The 15,897-nt window shown below is 45.0% G+C and overlaps 2 protein-coding genes across 2 annotated transcripts; one reads left to right on the forward strand and one right to left on the reverse strand.

Annotated features, from left to right (window-relative positions):
- Nucleotides 1–3,950: 3,950 nt before the first annotated feature.
- On the reverse strand, nucleotides 3,951–10,136 carry LOC101048001 (mediator of RNA polymerase II transcription subunit 31-A-like). Its single transcript, XM_003929114.4, has 4 exons — nucleotides 9,869–10,136; nucleotides 8,984–9,061; nucleotides 8,609–8,702; nucleotides 3,951–4,310 (listed from the first exon to the last, which is right to left on the reverse strand). Exons 1-4 carry the CDS (start codon nucleotides 10,134–10,136, stop codon nucleotides 4,118–4,120), a joined length of 633 nt encoding a protein of 210 aa, XP_003929163.2. The 3' UTR covers nucleotides 3,951–4,117.
- A 131-nt stretch (nucleotides 10,137–10,267) lies between these two features.
- On the forward strand, nucleotides 10,268–13,475 carry C17H17orf100 (chromosome 17 C17orf100 homolog). Its single transcript, XM_074388101.1, has one exon. It carries the CDS (start codon nucleotides 10,268–10,270, stop codon nucleotides 10,601–10,603), a length of 336 nt encoding a protein of 111 aa, XP_074244202.1. The 3' UTR covers nucleotides 10,604–13,475.
- Nucleotides 13,476–15,897: the final 2,422 nt, after the last annotated feature.

Below are 15,897 nucleotides of genomic sequence, written 5' to 3' on the forward strand. Positions count from 1 at the left end.
CACAAAAGGTGTACACCCCCTCCCGTGATATTGTTTCTAATACCCAGGGGGAGATGATGATATTACTGTCAATATTCAGGGGTGGGAGAAAATGACATTACTCCTGATTGGGCAGAAGGCGTATATCGTTCCTAATCTGTTCTCACAGAACGATATATCCTTCCTAATATCCAGGGGAAAAGAAGATGATACTGATCCCAACGTCGCACGTGCTGTACACGACCCCCCATGATGTTGTTCCTAGCATCTGGAAGGAAAGAGGGTATTACTCTTCACATCGCGGAGGGTGTGTACTCCTTTTTTAACATTGCTACTAATATCTAGCTTCCCAGAATGCCCCCCGGCCCCGGCCTGAGCCCACCTGGCCTGGGGCGAGGCTGCAGCTACTGGGAGGTGGGCAAGGGGGGCCCCAACTGGGCTGCCCTTCCGGCCGCCATCCCAGTCACCACAGCAAGAGGCGCAGGGCGGCGTGGGAGCTGCTGAAGCTCCTGAACTGCTTAAGGATTCAGGTGTTGCAAGGCGGCTAAGTTTTGCAGCCAGTGTCCATGGGGCCGGGGCTGGGGCTAGATTGGAGCAGAGGCCTGGGCTTGGCAGTGCAGCTACCCCAGAAAGATCTGAGAAACCAGAGCGGAAAGCCATGCGGGTGCATCGTGGCCCTCAGAGGCTCCCGTACCTGCGGCGGCTCCAGCTCCCGTCCTGCCTGCCCGGAAGCAGCCTCGCCCCGCCCAGCTCCCGTCCTGCCTGCCCGGAAGCAGCCCCGCCCCGCCCACGTGCGCCCTGCCCTCGGCAACCGGACGTGCACTCCTTGCAGCAGTCCCACGTCACGCCGATGGCCCGCAGGTGGTGAGCGCGTCTGGCTCTGAGGAGTTCAACCGGCCGTGGAACAGCACCATGGCAAGACCATTTTCACCTACTTTACGGGTTCTAAGGACGCTAGAGGGAAAAGCTGGTGGCCCCAACTGCGTACAGGGTGAGGCCGGGATTCGGGGGCTCCTGTCCCGCAGAAACGGCAGGAAGCTCGAGGCTACGGCCAGAAAGGGGGCTTAGTGGAGGCAGAGTGTCTTGATTCCAAACATCCGCGGGACAATCTGATCTGTCCCCGTCTCCTCCTATGAAATCCTACCTCGCCCTGCCAAGAGCGCTTTTCTTTTTACAATTTTACCAGGATGATTGTGGAATCTAGTTCCTTAAAACTTCTCACTTAGCCAGTACTGTGTGTCTTACAGGATGCATGTGTTGGTCAGCAAATGCATCTGCTTTCCATTGCTATGGGCGCGGTGGTGCGGGGGCAAATTGGGACTGGGATTTGGTCCTTACCCCTAATGTGGCTCTAAGACCAGAAGTGGACGCTTGACTTCTGTTGACCTCTTTAGTTACCTGCAGGTTAAAGTCTGAGTATTTACCAAGACTGGGGGAAGGGGAGAGGAACACTGTTTATCAGTGCTTGATTGTAGAGTTGAGGTGTTTATCTCAACTTTTTTTTTTTTTTAAGCTGAACCAGTCGTACGAGAGGGGCTGAAGCACGTTAGTGAAGGATGTGTGTTCATCTACTGCCAAGTAACAGACAAGCCTTAGTAAGTGGCAATGTATACTCTACCTTCACAGACGTGCGCAAATTGTAAACTTAGGCGGGAAGGGCCTCAGGGACTCACCCAGTTTCTCTGTTATAAGTTAATGTCTGAGAATTTAAACAATTAGAAGCTATGAAATACAGATTTAAAATGCCCACCTGAATTAAGGGTAATTCAACGAATTTGGTCTGGTGTAAACCCAGAATTTAGCTGGCTTTACTTTTACATCTTAGTCACGCTTTAAAACTTTGCACAGGGTAATTAACAGATTAAACCATAGTCCTCAAGTTTTTTTTAAGTGTTTGCAAGAACAATGATTACTAAAAAAAATGTAGGGATATGTCAAATATTAAGCAAACTGTAAACCAAATAAATTTTTTTCATGATGACTTTTTCTTTCGGAATAGTTGGAAAGATCCAAATAATGACTTCAGAAAAAACTTGAAAGTAACAGCAGTGCCTACACTACTTAAGTATGGAACAGTAGGTATCTTTCTATGCTGGGCCTGTAATTCACTATCAAAACTCTTTTAACTTGCTCTGGATCCAACTCTGATAAGATCTTGACCTGCATCTCAATTCCACTGCGGTTCAGAGTGCTGCTGAGAGTCCATTCCTCTGGCCAATCCCAATAAACTGATAATGTAAATATCTAGCTATTGGGTATTTTTCATGGTAAGTCACTGTTAACAAATTCTATAATCAGAAAGTAGGCTGACTCATAATTCCTTAAAATACCTGCATCAACAGTTGTTTTCCATGGAATTCATAAGTCTGGTTAAAAAGGGTACCTCCTCTACTTCAATCATGCCCCTGGGATCCTAAATTACAGAGCTGAGGGGAAGAAGAGGGTACTGGGCTTACTGTCTCCTGTTTTAGTCTGTGGAGCTTCCTGGCATTTGGGGTTTAAGTCCATTGAGCCAAGTATGGTAGTGATTCATCTTACAGCAAATATCTTGAGTCATAAAACTTGTTATAACTGGTTGATAGTTTCTCAATTGAGGAATTTGTCTTCAAAGATTAGTGTCATTCAAGGCAGAACTTATTCCACTCCTAGTAATGTTTTATAGGAGTAGTTAAGATTAGACTGCCCTTCTCTTACAGCCTCAAAAACTGGTAGAATGAGTGTCTTCAGGCCAACCTTGTGGAAATATTGTTCTCTGAAGATTAAGATTTTATGATGGCAGTCATGTCTTGATTTCCTGATTTTAGTATCAAAAAACTGTATACTTGCTTTGAATTCAATGTTAGCAATAAATGATGTTAAAAAACTGGCATGTGTCTAAACAGAGTGCTATTAAAATGCCCATGAACCTTTAGTTTGCTTGTAATATATCTTCAGAAGTAGCAGTAAAGGCTCAAATATGTATTATTGAAAGTGACAGAAATGCCTAAAAGCTCCTAAAGGTACAGAGGACACCTTCCAAATCTCTAAAAAGATCAGGATCTTTTAAATTCTATGCATCTGCAAAGCAACTGATACTCCTGAAACCCCTTCTTTGATTTTGGAATGTAGAGCCTAACCTCACCACTGAAGGAAAGCACAGTACCTATAATCCAGCCTCTGCTTAATTCAGGCAGTTTTGTTTCCTTTATTAAAAAACAAGACTGCTGAGCACTAGAGGCAGTTCGTTTTACAGCCATCTCAACGTGCCTTACTTGGGATGAGGCAGGTGGCGAAGAGGGGCTAGAGAGACTATATAACCTAGTGGTGGGAAGAACTCCAACCTGGGAGTCAGTTACACTGATGCTACCACTTACTAGCTGTGTAACCGCAGGTAACTTAAGTTACTCACCCTGTCCAAACCTCAGTTTTGTCTTCTATACACAAGGTTCTGAGAATTCAAGGAAGAACTTAACTTAGCACCTGGTTTGTGGTACCTCCCAAAGCAGTGTTCGCTTTCCCAAGTGAGCACCAGTACTGAGGCTCCTCATCTTTGTTCTAAAGTCAAGAGACCAATTAATAATTAACCCCTAGTTGTCCTGCCATAACTACATCAAGTGAGGTCACAGTGATTCTTAAAGCCACCTTGCAAAGCAGGTAATAGAGGTATTTCCTTTCCTGCAGAATTTAAGAACCTTTATGCAGCTCCTGTCTGGTGATGTAAAGTCGCTGACTCCGCTACTCTCACTACATAGGTAAGAGTGGTAGAGTAGTTGATCTGAGACACAGTAAGGTTCCAGGAGAAGCCTTGCCCTACTATATCAGGAAAAGCTAGCCTTAGAATTCAGTATACTTGGTGGCCCACCCGTCCCATGCCCCATTGCCTTCTTAATTTGGCCTAAAGCACATAACTTTTCCATTCTTAATCAGGTGATTATGCTAAATGCTTAAAAAAGAAACACCTTAAAATCCATATCGAAATCAAAGTAGAACACTTCCGGTTTAGCAGTTATGGTCTATTGACAATAAAAAGTTAGTTGGATTAAAAAGCACACTAAAGGTTCTAGGGGCTACCATAATAAAGCTTGATAGGAAGAGTTGTCATTTTTTTTTTTTGTCTTCACTGTACTATGTCTTCGGAGCCTCGTCTGTATCCAGTGTTTCATTTTCCCGATGTGTTATTTTGCTGTTGCTGCTCTGCCAAAGCTTGCTGAAGGCGCATCCGCTTCCGGGAATAGTGCTGCCAGTGCAGAATCTGCTGTTCGTCAATAAATTTCGCACACTGGGCATTCACCAGCTCCTTTCGGAAGTGTTCATATTGGAGCAGCTCTAACATGTGTAAACACTGAGGGTACCTGGGTTTAAGTTTATAAGTGAATGAACAACATAATTTAAGTAAATAATGCCAAGGTCTAATTCAGTTATTCTCTTAAAAATGATCTTGTAGCCTACCATTTCTATAACATTAACTTAGTACACTCTAGCAGCATAGGGTTTTCCCCTGCATAGTCATCAAAAGTCAGTGTTCAGCAAAATTTTCAAGTGAGGAGGTTTAAGTTCAGAAAAAATTAACTTGCTCAAGACTACAGAACACAGTAACTGGTAAGCAGAGTGAAGATTTAGGGACAAACCTTGCTATTCCCTTCTAGTGGTTTCCAAGGTGAAGAATATGAACATATTTTAGTAATTATGTGTTTAATTGATAGTTACTGGTTTTTCCTTCAACAGTGATAAAAAGACAACTTTCAGTTTGAAAGAGGACTATGCATATACATTGTACTCTTGTCCACAGGGATATACCAATTCTGAAATTAGGTAGACTCTAGGACTGGACAAGTAAATATACTGTGGATACGGAGAGCCAAATTTTGGCTATCAGAAAAGGAGTTATAGACAAGGAAAGGAACAAGGCTAGAATGAACCCTGTGTTACTGAGCTGGTATTGAAAACAGTATGTACTTATGGCTTTTAATATATAGAGACCTAGACAGATACATACGTGTGTGCATGTGTACACACACATACATACATATATAGAGTTCTTGAGCTTTGTGTACTAAGAGGGCCTAGAAGCAGTGACACTGTGGTACTAATAAACACACAGTGCCCAGTTTCCAAGGAGCACGTTTCCTTGGAGAAAAGGCCGATTCAGGGATAAGACAGGGAAAGGACAAGATAAGCCTGGAACATTACGTAGTGCCAGAAGAAAAAGTGCCAAAAATTCTTGGGAGGATCAAAAGTATTCAGGAGCCAACTTGAAGGGACTCCTAATGGCCAAATGTGGACTACTCAGAGCAAGAAAATACGTAATTAAAATTCACAGAATAAAAGTAAGAATCCAAAAGTCCACACTAAATGGATGTAACTTTAATAATAAATAGAAAACGAGGGAAAGTACTTCCCTACAATCGAATTCCAAACTAATAAATGGAGAATGATAGAATCAGAAAATCATCACAGTGAAAATTATTTCTTCGAAAGCAAGTATTGTCAAAAGATGCTAAAATTAATGGACAAAAGTGTATGTAATATGATACTTACATAGTCTCAAGGGATTTCCCCATAAGATACTTATTAAATATACAAGGAAAAATAGTAACTTGATACAGAGAAACCTAGAAGGTACCACCCTCAACCAAGTTATCAAAATTAATATCACCAGCAGTGGGACAAATAGACTTCATGTGACTATAGATACATGACAGATACAAAATCATTTCTGTTATAGTCATGGCAAAGAAAAGACCACTGAGATTAAAGGAGACTAAGAAAACATGACAATAAATGCAATATGCAGGCCTAGACTGGATCCTGTACTGCATACAGCACACCAGCAGGACAACTGGCAAAATCTGCCCTCTGTAGATTAGGTAATAATATTAATGTTTTGATTTTTGCTGATTGTATTGTTAAACATTTGGAATATCTGAGTGAAGAAAATATAGGAATTCTCTTTACTGTTTTTTCAGGTATTCTGTAAGTGTATTTCGAGTTGAAAAAACACAAAAGCATTTAAATGAGACAAAATACATGGAAATACAGGAAGTATGCAGATAAAGCCAAAGTTGTAGAAGTGATATGCAAATGACTAAAGTTTGGAAAATAGGATACCAGAGCAGCGCTTCTAAAACTTTAATGTATGTATGAATCACTTCTTAAAATGCAGACTAATTCCTTAGGTCTGCAGTGGGGCCTGAGCTCTGCATTTCTAAAAAGCTCCCAAATGGAACCAATGCTGCTGACCTGAACATCACACTGAATAGAGGGCTTAGCACCATGCTTCTAAGAGAGTAACTTCCACAGGAGTAAAGGTTTGCTGTCTACACACTAAGAATACACAGTTGCTCTGATTGCTGGCTGCTTATGCTAGAATGTTCTATTCACACCTGCCCTGGCTAATTCCCTTTCATGGCAGCATGAGTAGTTAAAATGACCAGGATGTAAGTTCCAGCCGGGTAGCCTTTAACAAGGTACTTAACCTCTCTAAAGTTCAGTTTCTTCAACTGTAAAATAATGTGACAACCAAGAGAAGTCTCAAGGAGCATTTGGTCAATAACTAGAATTTAGACAGGGAGCGATTATATCGGAATATATTAGATGACAATAAAGAATCATACTCTGGATAGGCTACAAGTCAACAAGATGAAACAGAAGTAGTAAAGGAAAGTTCTGCATTTGGTGTTTTAGAAAATAAACAAGATAGGGAGAACTCAACAGCATTGATGAAAATAAGAACCGAAGGATATTTTAGTTGACATTAATGCTCCCAGCAAGTCAACAATGTGATCCTCTCCCCACCCCCACCCCGAAAGTAATATAAACATAAGTTTAATTAATAGAGGTATATGTCCACATAAAGAAAAGAAAGGACCTCTGGCCCACTGTACTCAGACCACATCTGAAGGCCTGTATTTAGTTCTTGGCTGAACTGCATAAGGTACAACTGCCAAATATCCAAAGGAGGGAACCTGAACTCATGAGAAGTCCAGGCACCATGGCACAATGGCTGAAGGGAGTTGAGAAAAACAGACACAAGAGAGACGTTACAGTGGCAGCTACTGGTTAGCAATGAAGCAGGCCAAGTGGTAGAAGGTCTCTTCCACCAGGTGGAAAGCACTTAGTGCTGACAGCTGCTCTCAGCTTCAGCCAGTTGTTGACTTGAAGAATTAATATCTATGGCTGCTAGATCTTCCAGCTTTTAAAGAGTAGCTGGAAATCTGCATTTATTAAATAAAACTTTTTGATTTTTAAATGCTGGCAAGCACTTAAAAAAAAAAAACAAAAAAAAACTAAAATCTTGGGCAGACTAAATAAAATGCCCAAAATGGGCTAATTTGCAATCTCTCTTGAATGTAAATATCTAAAAGGCTGTTGTCCTCCAGAGGGTATAGAATGGTTCTAGCTTAATCCAGGGACAAACAGATTGAAGCTACAAGGAGGTATATTATATCACAATATAAGGAAGAACTTTATAACTTCTGGCTAATAATCGACTCAGCTGTCCTTGACAGAGTAACATAGGATCAATGGAAACTTCCAAACAGAGTGTAGATGACCATCTCTCAGCAAGATTGTGGGTAAAATTAAACTTACTGGTGGCTAAGGCTTCCAACACTGAGTCTGTAAATCTACATACATACAACATTTGTTGACATATACTTTTTTTAAAGTCTTTTCTTTGGATTATTAAACTGATAAAAAGCCAGAAAAGATACAAATGGTCCTGCAGGCAACACAAGATGTATATGCTTCCTGAGTCATCTGTTACTGCACGTAGAAAAGTGACTTTGAGACGAGTTTGAAACATTTTCCTCTCAATCTTTTGTTTTTTTGTTTTTAAAAAAAGGTTCACTACTGCTTTCTGACTACCTGCTTAAGACAAAGCAGGGGTGTGAGTTCAAGGGTAGTTGTTTTTTACCATTAAAAGGGAATTGCTTTCTGGTTATAAACTGCTTCTTGCAACTTAGCTTTAACAGGAAAGTGTCTGCTGAACAACCTGAATGGTAAACATATATATACACATAAATGAATAAATGGATGTGAAGCATTTAGCACTGTTCTTGGCACATAAGAGGCCTTAAAGAAAAGACAGGAGCTCTAAGACTCAGGTAAGACTCCTCCAAACAACCCCAAACACCTTCCTTACAGGCACCCTTTTTGTGTTCTTTAATTTTAGCCCATGGCTATGTGACTACATTTACGGATTGTGAGATCTTCGGGATCAGAAACCTGGTGAGATGGGGAGGCTGGTAAAAGACAGGGTCAGACAAAGCAGAGCCAGATCATAGAGGGGTTTAGCCCAAAAAAGAGAGACTGGATTTTATTCCGCATGGAATGGAAAGCCAGTGAAAGGTTCTAGGCAAAAAAGTAAAGTGTTCTGATTTATATTTTTAAGTAATTAAGTTGGCTTCTGTGTAGAAAGCTGTTTTGCTTTGTTTGGTTTGCGGGTAGGGGCAGGGGAGCAGGAAGCAGAGATAAACCAGTGACTAGATTACTGCAGTGATACGAGTTAGAGATGAGGGTGTCTTGTATTAAAGTGGCAACAACTAAAAGAAGTGGAGAGATTCAAAATATATTTTTGCCAATGTGAAACTAAGAAATCTATTATATAATAAAGTATACACATGCTTAGGATTATAAAAATTAAACTTACTTTAGATACTTAGCATATTCTGGGTCTTTCCAGTAAAGCAATTTAAGATAATTAACAAAAGCTTTGTCTTTGAAGTAACCTCTCTGGGCAAGAACTGAAAAGCATTTAAAAAAAAAGAAAATCTGTAGTTCAAACCAGTTCTTAAACTATGATTTGTTGCCCCTAATATAAAGGATCTGTTTACATAATACCCCCACCACCAACACACATCGGATTCAAAACACAAGTCCCAGTGTGCACAATTACATCTATACACCAGCATTAAGTGTAATTTCATTCCAGTGAGAATGTGTACAAGTAGATACTATTTTGAATTGCAACTCTTCTGTCAGAAATTAATAGCTACTCAATTGAATGAGGTGCTTACAAACTTACAATTAAGGTAATTTGGGTTGGCTAAACATTGCACAAATTCCAACTCCAACTGAAACCGAAGTCGATTTCCAGAATCATCTAGGAGACAAGAGAGCAAAAATCACCAGAAATAAAGGTCACTGTATATAATACTGATTTGTGGTAAGGAAAGAATAAAGAAACCTGACTAATATTGAGATGATCTTCCTAAACTGGGAGTGGGTGGAGATAAAAACCTTTCTTCGAAATCTAAGCGGAGCCTTGATAATTAAAGTTAGAAATTTCTCGAAAGTTAAAGAGAAATCATCAAAGAAAACAGCCACACAAACGGAGCAGAATTCCTACCACTCGTGGGCCACTCTGCAGGAATTTTAAGTGATCACTTAGGCTGTAATAACTGTGACTTCCCCTATTTTAATAATGCGTTGTAACAACTGTTAACAGTGATTAAGTTTCGCAAAAGCTACGTGCTGAATCCGTTAAGAAAAACTTAGGATGCAAGCCGAAAAAGAGACTGTAGAGAACCTAAAAGGTCGTGGAGTGTATGCATATAGGAGAAGCACCAGCAGCAGAATGACACACAAGTCTAGCGACGGTATTTCAAACATGCAAGCTCGTGAGAAGCAGAAAACCAACTGAGAAGGACATGGTTTAACACCCAAGTCCTCTCTGAATCTCGCCCACGCTGGGGAGCTGGTGGTTTCTGAAGAGCAAAGATGTGGAATAAACCAAATTAGGAGAACTGCGAAAAGTACCTTGGTCTTTCTAGACGCCACCAAGAGCCTTCTCTCCTCCCCGTCCAAATACGAACCCTGCCGAGTGAGGCCTGAAAGGCGGCCTCGGGGAAGCGGTGTGGGCCTAGGAGAGTTCCATCTGGGAAGACTCCAGGCTCAGAGAGCCACTCACCTGTCTCCATAGCGACAGCGGCAACCATAACAAACGGAGACACCAACTCGCTACCAGCCCAACAGGGCAGAAGCCCGGAGCGGCTAGCGAAGTTCCGGAAACCACGGCTCCCTCTTCCGGTCTCGGGGCATTGTGGGATATGGGGCGGGGAGGCTCCGCCCGTCCCCGGCCAGCTCCAACCCCGCTGGCTCCCGACCGGCAGGGGGTGGGGACCCGGCCTTGGGAGCGACCCAGGGGCAGAAGCCCAGTGTAGCCTTCGAAGGACCATGGTGCTTCCATGTCATCGTGTCGTGGCGCTCCCGCCTGTGGCAGCACAGTGGTTTTCCTCTCTTTTGCCTGCGGTGACCATTGGTGTGTGGGGTGCCCAGAGGCCTCCCTGGCCCCCTCACGCCTGGCAGAATGGCCTCAACTCGAGGGGACAAGCAGTCTTCGCCCGGGGTGGGGACCGCCTGCTACACAGAGACGTCCACGGTCCGCGTGGAGACCTCGTCCCACGGCGTGGAGACCTCCCAGCGCTGCAGCCAGGGGCCTTCCCTCTCACCGTCAGGAAAGCGGCTCCCTCGCGTCCTCGAGGCGTCCTCTCTGCACGTGGAAGCCTCCTTGCAGCGCATGGAAACGGCCTCCCACCCCGTCAGGGCCTCGTCTCTGCAGATGAAGACGTCTCTGCATTGTGTAGAGAGCCCGGTCCCACGGGCCAGGCCGGCTGCTCCCCGCCAGAGGGAAAAAATGGCCTGATGAGATGCTGCTTCCCAAAGGCCACCAAGGAGCCAGGGCCTTCAGCTAGGACAGAAAGGCCTCCAGCTGCCAGGTGGACCAATGCTTTTTGGTTTAATGGAAACAGCCCATAAATCAATGTAAGAAACAGCCAAGCCACGGTTCCAATAAACGGCCAAGGTTTATTGACTGTCCTCCTGCAGCATCTTGGACCAGCCTACTTTTGACTCAGTGAATTATTTTCACTTGAAGCCAGCACAAAAGGCTTTGAGGCCCAGGATGCTGCATAAATCGGGTTGATGGACAAAGAGGCTGTTTGAGCCTCTGAGCGAGGTGAGTTTGGGATCCAAAGCCCTCAGATGACCTTCACCCCTTAGGAACAGAGACCAAACTGAAATAATGACCTGTGGAATGATTCCATGCCTGCTAAAAGCTTGAGAGGCAACAAACAGACTCATAAATTATCAATTGGCGTCTGTTTATGTTTCAAAGTAAATGGTTTTCTTTATGTTAAGTCTTTGTACCGGGCACACCTATCCATACACTTTTTAAAGGTAGGTTAGATGTAGTTAAAAATTACAGCAAGCCGGGCGCGGTGGCTCAATCCTGTAATCCCAGCACTTTGGGAGGCCGAGGCGGGTGGATCACGAGGTCGAGAGACCGAGACCATCCTGGTCAACAACGTGAAACCCCGTCTCTACTAAAAATACAAAAAATTAGCTGGGCATGGTGGTGTGTGCCTGTAATCCCAGCTACTCAGGAGGCTGAGGCAGGAGAATCGCTTGAACCCAGGAGGCGGAGGTTGTGGTGAGCCGAGATCGCGCCATTGCACTCCAGCCTGGGTAACAAGAGCGAAACTCCGTCTCCAAAAAAAAAAAAAAAAAATTACAGCAAACCCACCAGCAAGCAAAAATAATCTTAGAAGAGAAAGCGAAAGGAGGTCATTGAAACCTGACCTGAGGTTCGAAGAAGATGGACAAGAGTCATATTTATTGAGAACCTGCTCTGTGCCAGGCACTACAGATGCTCCTCCCCTTACGATGGGGTTACCTCCCAATAAACCCATTGTAAGTTGAAAATATGGCAATTTGAAAATACACTTACTATCTACAACCTACTAACCATCCTAGCTTAGCCTAGCATACCTTATACACATTTAGGACACATTAGCCTAAAGTTGAGCAAAATCATCTAACAGAAAGCTTATTTTATAATAAACTGTTGAATATCTCATGTAATTTATTGCGTACTGTACTAAAAGTGAGAAGCAATGGTTGTATGAGTACTTAAAGTAGTATTTCTACTGAATGTCGCTTTTGTACCATTGGGAACTGTCTGTATTCCGGGAACCTGGACTATAGCAGTAAAAAAGGCAAAGACCCAACTCTAATGGAGCTTACACTCTGGTGAAAAGGTAGACAAGCAATGATGAAAGGAGACAATTTTCTACTGTGATTAGCACTATAAAGGAAATATACGGGTAATGTGATAGAGAATGGAAGTAAGAGGTTTCTTTTGATAAAATGGTCAGGGAATGCCTTACTGATTAGGTGACATTTAATCTGAGATATGTGTGAGCGAACAGTGATCTGGAAAGGGTGCATTCTAGGCAGAAGGAACAGCAAATACAAAAGGTGGATGGAACAAGTTTTGAATGTTCAAGGAACAGAAAAAAGGCCAGTGTGGCTGGAGTGAGAGAGGGGCAATTATATATACATGGAAGCAGAATGGAAGACAGGAGATTAAAAGCAAGCAGGGGCCAGTCCACAGAAAGTCTTCTAAGCCACAGTAAGGAGTTTGAGATTTATTCTAAGGTCAACAGAAAAACACTGGAGGGTTTCCAACAGGGGAATGACATAATGCCATTTACATTTAAAAAATATCCTTCTGGCTTTTGTGTGCAGAACGTGAGACAGTGGTTCTCAACGAAGTGTGACTTTTGTCTCCCAGATGATATATGGCAATGTCTAGAGACATTTTAGTTTGGTGGAAAAGTTGGGGGGCGATGCACAGAAGGTGCTACTACTACCTGGTGGGTAGAGGCCAGGGATGCCACCTCACATCCTACAGTGCACAGGTCAACACCCCCACCCTCTGCCAACAACGAAGAATCACTGGTCCCAAAATGTCAATAGTGCCAAGGCTGACAAACACTGACAGTTTTAGCAGTTTGAAAAGCATGGTCCACTGGGGCAGCACCCTACTTCTGCATATCAGGATTGTAGTGAGACCTAAGAAACAGTCATGGAAGAGGGTTACCTCTAAAGTTAAAGAGAAGTCATCAAAGAAAACAGCAACACAAACGGAGCCAAATTCCTACCACTCGTGGGCCACTTTGCAGGAATTTGAACAGTGATCACTAAGGTAGGCTGCAGTAATTGTGGCTTCCCCTATTTTAATAATACGTTCTAACAATTGTTAACAGTGATTAAGTTTCGCAAAAGCTACGTGCTGAATCTGTTAAGAAAAACTTAGGATGCAAGCTTAAAAAGAGACTGCAGAGAGCCTAAAAGATCACAGAACGTATGCATATATAAGAAGCACAAGCAGCAGAATGATACAGAAGTCTGGCGACAATATTTCAAACTTATGCAAGCTCATGTGAGAAGCAGAAAGCCAATCATGGACACGCTTTAAGACACAACTCCTCTCCCTTAGTGTCGCCCACGCTGGGGAGCTGGTGGGGTCGTGTTTGAATAGCAAAGATGTGCAAACAAACCAAATTAGGAAAACTGCAGAGTACCTTAGCCTTTCTAGAAGCTACAAGAGCCTTCTCTCCTCCCTGTCCACATACTAACCTTGCAGAGAGTGAGGCCAGGGAAGCGGGAGAAGCGGTCTGGGCCGAGGAGAGGTCTATCTGCAACGACTCCAGGCTCAGAGGGCTACTCACCTGTCTCCATAGCGACAGCAGTGGCCACGCCAAGCAGACACTGAATCAACACCAGCCCAAGAAAGCAAAAGCCCAGCGGGGCGGAAGAAGTTCCGGAAACCACGGCGCCATCTTCCGGTCCCGGGGCATTGTGGGATATGGGGCGGTGGCTCCGCCCATTCCTGGCACCCTAATGACAAGGGTTCGGTGCCCGGCTGTGGGAGCGCCAGAGGGGCAAGAGCCCAGGGAGGCAAGAGTTTTGCCCTCAAATGGAGTGAGTCCTGGCTGGGCGCGGTGGCTCATGCCTGTAATCCCAGCACTTTGGGAGCCCGAGGCGGGTAGATCACGAGGCCAGAAGACCAGCTTGGCCAAGATAGTGAAACCCCATCTCTACTAAAATACAAAAATTAGCCGGACCTAGTGGTGCGCGCCTGTAATCCCAGCTACTCGGGCGGTTGAGGCACGAGAATTGCTTGAACTCGGGAGATGGAGGTTGCAGTGAGCCAAGATCGCGCCACTGCACTCCAGCCTGGGCGAAGAACCGAGATTCCATCTAAAAAAAAAAAAAAAAAAAAAAAAAAAAAAAAAAAAAAAAAAAAAAAAAAAGAAGTTGGGGGGGAAATGAGTAGTCCCAGAGTGTGGCACAAGGAAGACAAGAAGACAAGTGTGCAAAGTTGGTGGAATGATTTCAGTAGCCTAAATATACCTTCTTCAAGCGCCACGGCAGATTGGGTCTCTGCCTACTTCGCCCTCTCCAGCAATCCAACTTGTGAGGCGCGCGCGTGTGTGTGTGTGTGTGTGTGTGCGCGCGCGCGGGCTTCCCTTTAGATGGAGGTCGGCTTCCCAGCCATCCAGACTTGCCCCAAAGTCCGTGATACACGCGTGCATAACTCCTTTTCCCACCTCGCCTGCCTGCTGTACCAGGCTTTGATTCCTTCTCCCTGCGTGTTTTGGATAGAAAACACGCAGGTGGCACACAGTAAGTGCTTAATAAATGTCCCGGCTACGCCATCTCCTTGGAATCGAGGGGATGCTCCCCTCAGTTGTGCGCCCCTCGTTGCACAGAGCTCCCTTGTCTGGAAACTCAGCGGTCACCGGAGCGGCAGTCGGTCCTCTTAATTTCTCTATTTTAAAAAGCTGTTTCAGGCCGGGCGCGGTGGCTCAAGCCTGTAATCCCAGCACTTTGGGAGGCCGAGGCGGGTGGATCACGAGGTCGACAGATCGAGACCATCTTGGTCAACATGGTGAAACCCCGTCTCTACTAAAAATACAAAAAAAATAGCTGGGCATGGTGGTGCGTGCCTGTAATCCCAGCTACTCAGGAGGCTGAGGCAGGAGAATTGCCTGAACCCAGGAGGCGGAGGTTGCGGTGAGCCGAGATCGCGCCATTGCACTCCAGCCTGGGTAACAAGAGCGAAACTCCGTCTCAAAAAAAAAATAAAAATAAAAAATAAAAAATAAAAAGCTGTTTCAAGCGCTAGCGCTGTTGGATCTCCGACCTTTCGGGCTTTATCGCCTGGGGTGGGTGGGTGGTGAGAGGGAAGGGATGGGTAGCCAAGACAGGAGAACACTGCCGATATCCCGACCCACATCCCATCATAAATCATATCAACCTGGGGTTCCACCGGGTCCTGTTACTTATTTTTCTCCCACCAACTCCAAATTCCCATCACTGGTCTAGCTCCCTCCCAGTTCCCCAAATCCGGATGCCTGTCCCAGGGAACTTAAAAGAAACTTGCCCGGATGAGGTCCGCCCCCTTTCCCACCTCCCAGACCTCTCCTGCCTCCCTCGTGTCACCGGCGCCTCCTCCCTCGCTCCACCTCCCTCTAAACAAGAATCCGGCGCAGTCGGTTCTAGACCCTGAGCATCTCCCGCGTCCTTGCCCAACATCCGCCCCGCCCCCGACCGCCCACGTCCCCTTGAACCTGCTGAGCCCTGCTCCCCGCACCCCCATGCTCTTGCTCCGAGCTTTGGAGAAAGAAAATGCGCACGGAGCAGGTGGCCCCGCAACTCCGCAGGGAGGGAACGGAGGACGGAAGGTGGAAAAGCGCGCTCCTTCCTCCCTTCTTCCCTCCCTAGGGTGGGCAGCTGGTGGCACACAGTAAACGCTCAATAAATGTTCCCGCTGCTCAATCTCCTCGGAAATTCAGGGATGTTCCTGAGCGCCTGCTCTCGCGCCTGGAAACTCTGCGGTCGCCGGAGCGGTCGTCGGTCCTCCTGCTTTCTCGGTTTTAAAAGCCGTTTCCAGTGGCCTCGCCATCTCTGCTGCAAAAGTTCAAGCCATTGACAAACCGGGTAGAAGCTGAGGCAGAGGAGTCAGGAGATTCTTAGGGGACAGTTGGACTGGGGGTCAGACTAAACCAGGCTAAAGAGAATGAGATGGGGAGCTGGAGAAGGCGGTGCTGAAATGTGCTGCGGGCACATGGTGTGGGCCGTCGTGTTTAG

The sequence above is a fragment of the Saimiri boliviensis genome, chromosome 17 (assembly GCF_048565385.1).
Source record: "Saimiri boliviensis isolate mSaiBol1 chromosome 17, mSaiBol1.pri, whole genome shotgun sequence".
Taxonomy (NCBI): Eukaryota; Metazoa; Chordata; class Mammalia; order Primates; family Cebidae; genus Saimiri; species Saimiri boliviensis.

What these genes read in the sequence shown, in the direction of transcription:
- C17H17orf100 (XM_074388101.1), top strand. Translation starts at nt 10,268, where the DNA reads ATGGCCTCAACTCGAGGGGACAAGCAGTCTTCGCCCGGGGTGGGGACC.
- LOC101048001 (XM_003929114.4), bottom strand. Translation starts at nt 10,136, where the DNA reads ATGGTCCTTCGAAGGCTACACTGGGCTTCTGCCCCTGGGTCGCTCCCA. An exon ending in CGCTGTCGCTATGGAGACAG is followed by an intron (nt 9,062 to 9,868) that starts GTGAGTGGCTCT and finishes CTTGTCTCCTAG; the next exon opens with ATGATTCTGGAAATCGACTT. An exon ending in GAATATGCTAAGTATCTAAA is followed by an intron (nt 4,311 to 8,608) that starts GTAAGTTTAATT and finishes ACTTAAACCCAG; the next exon opens with GTACCCTCAGTGTTTACACA.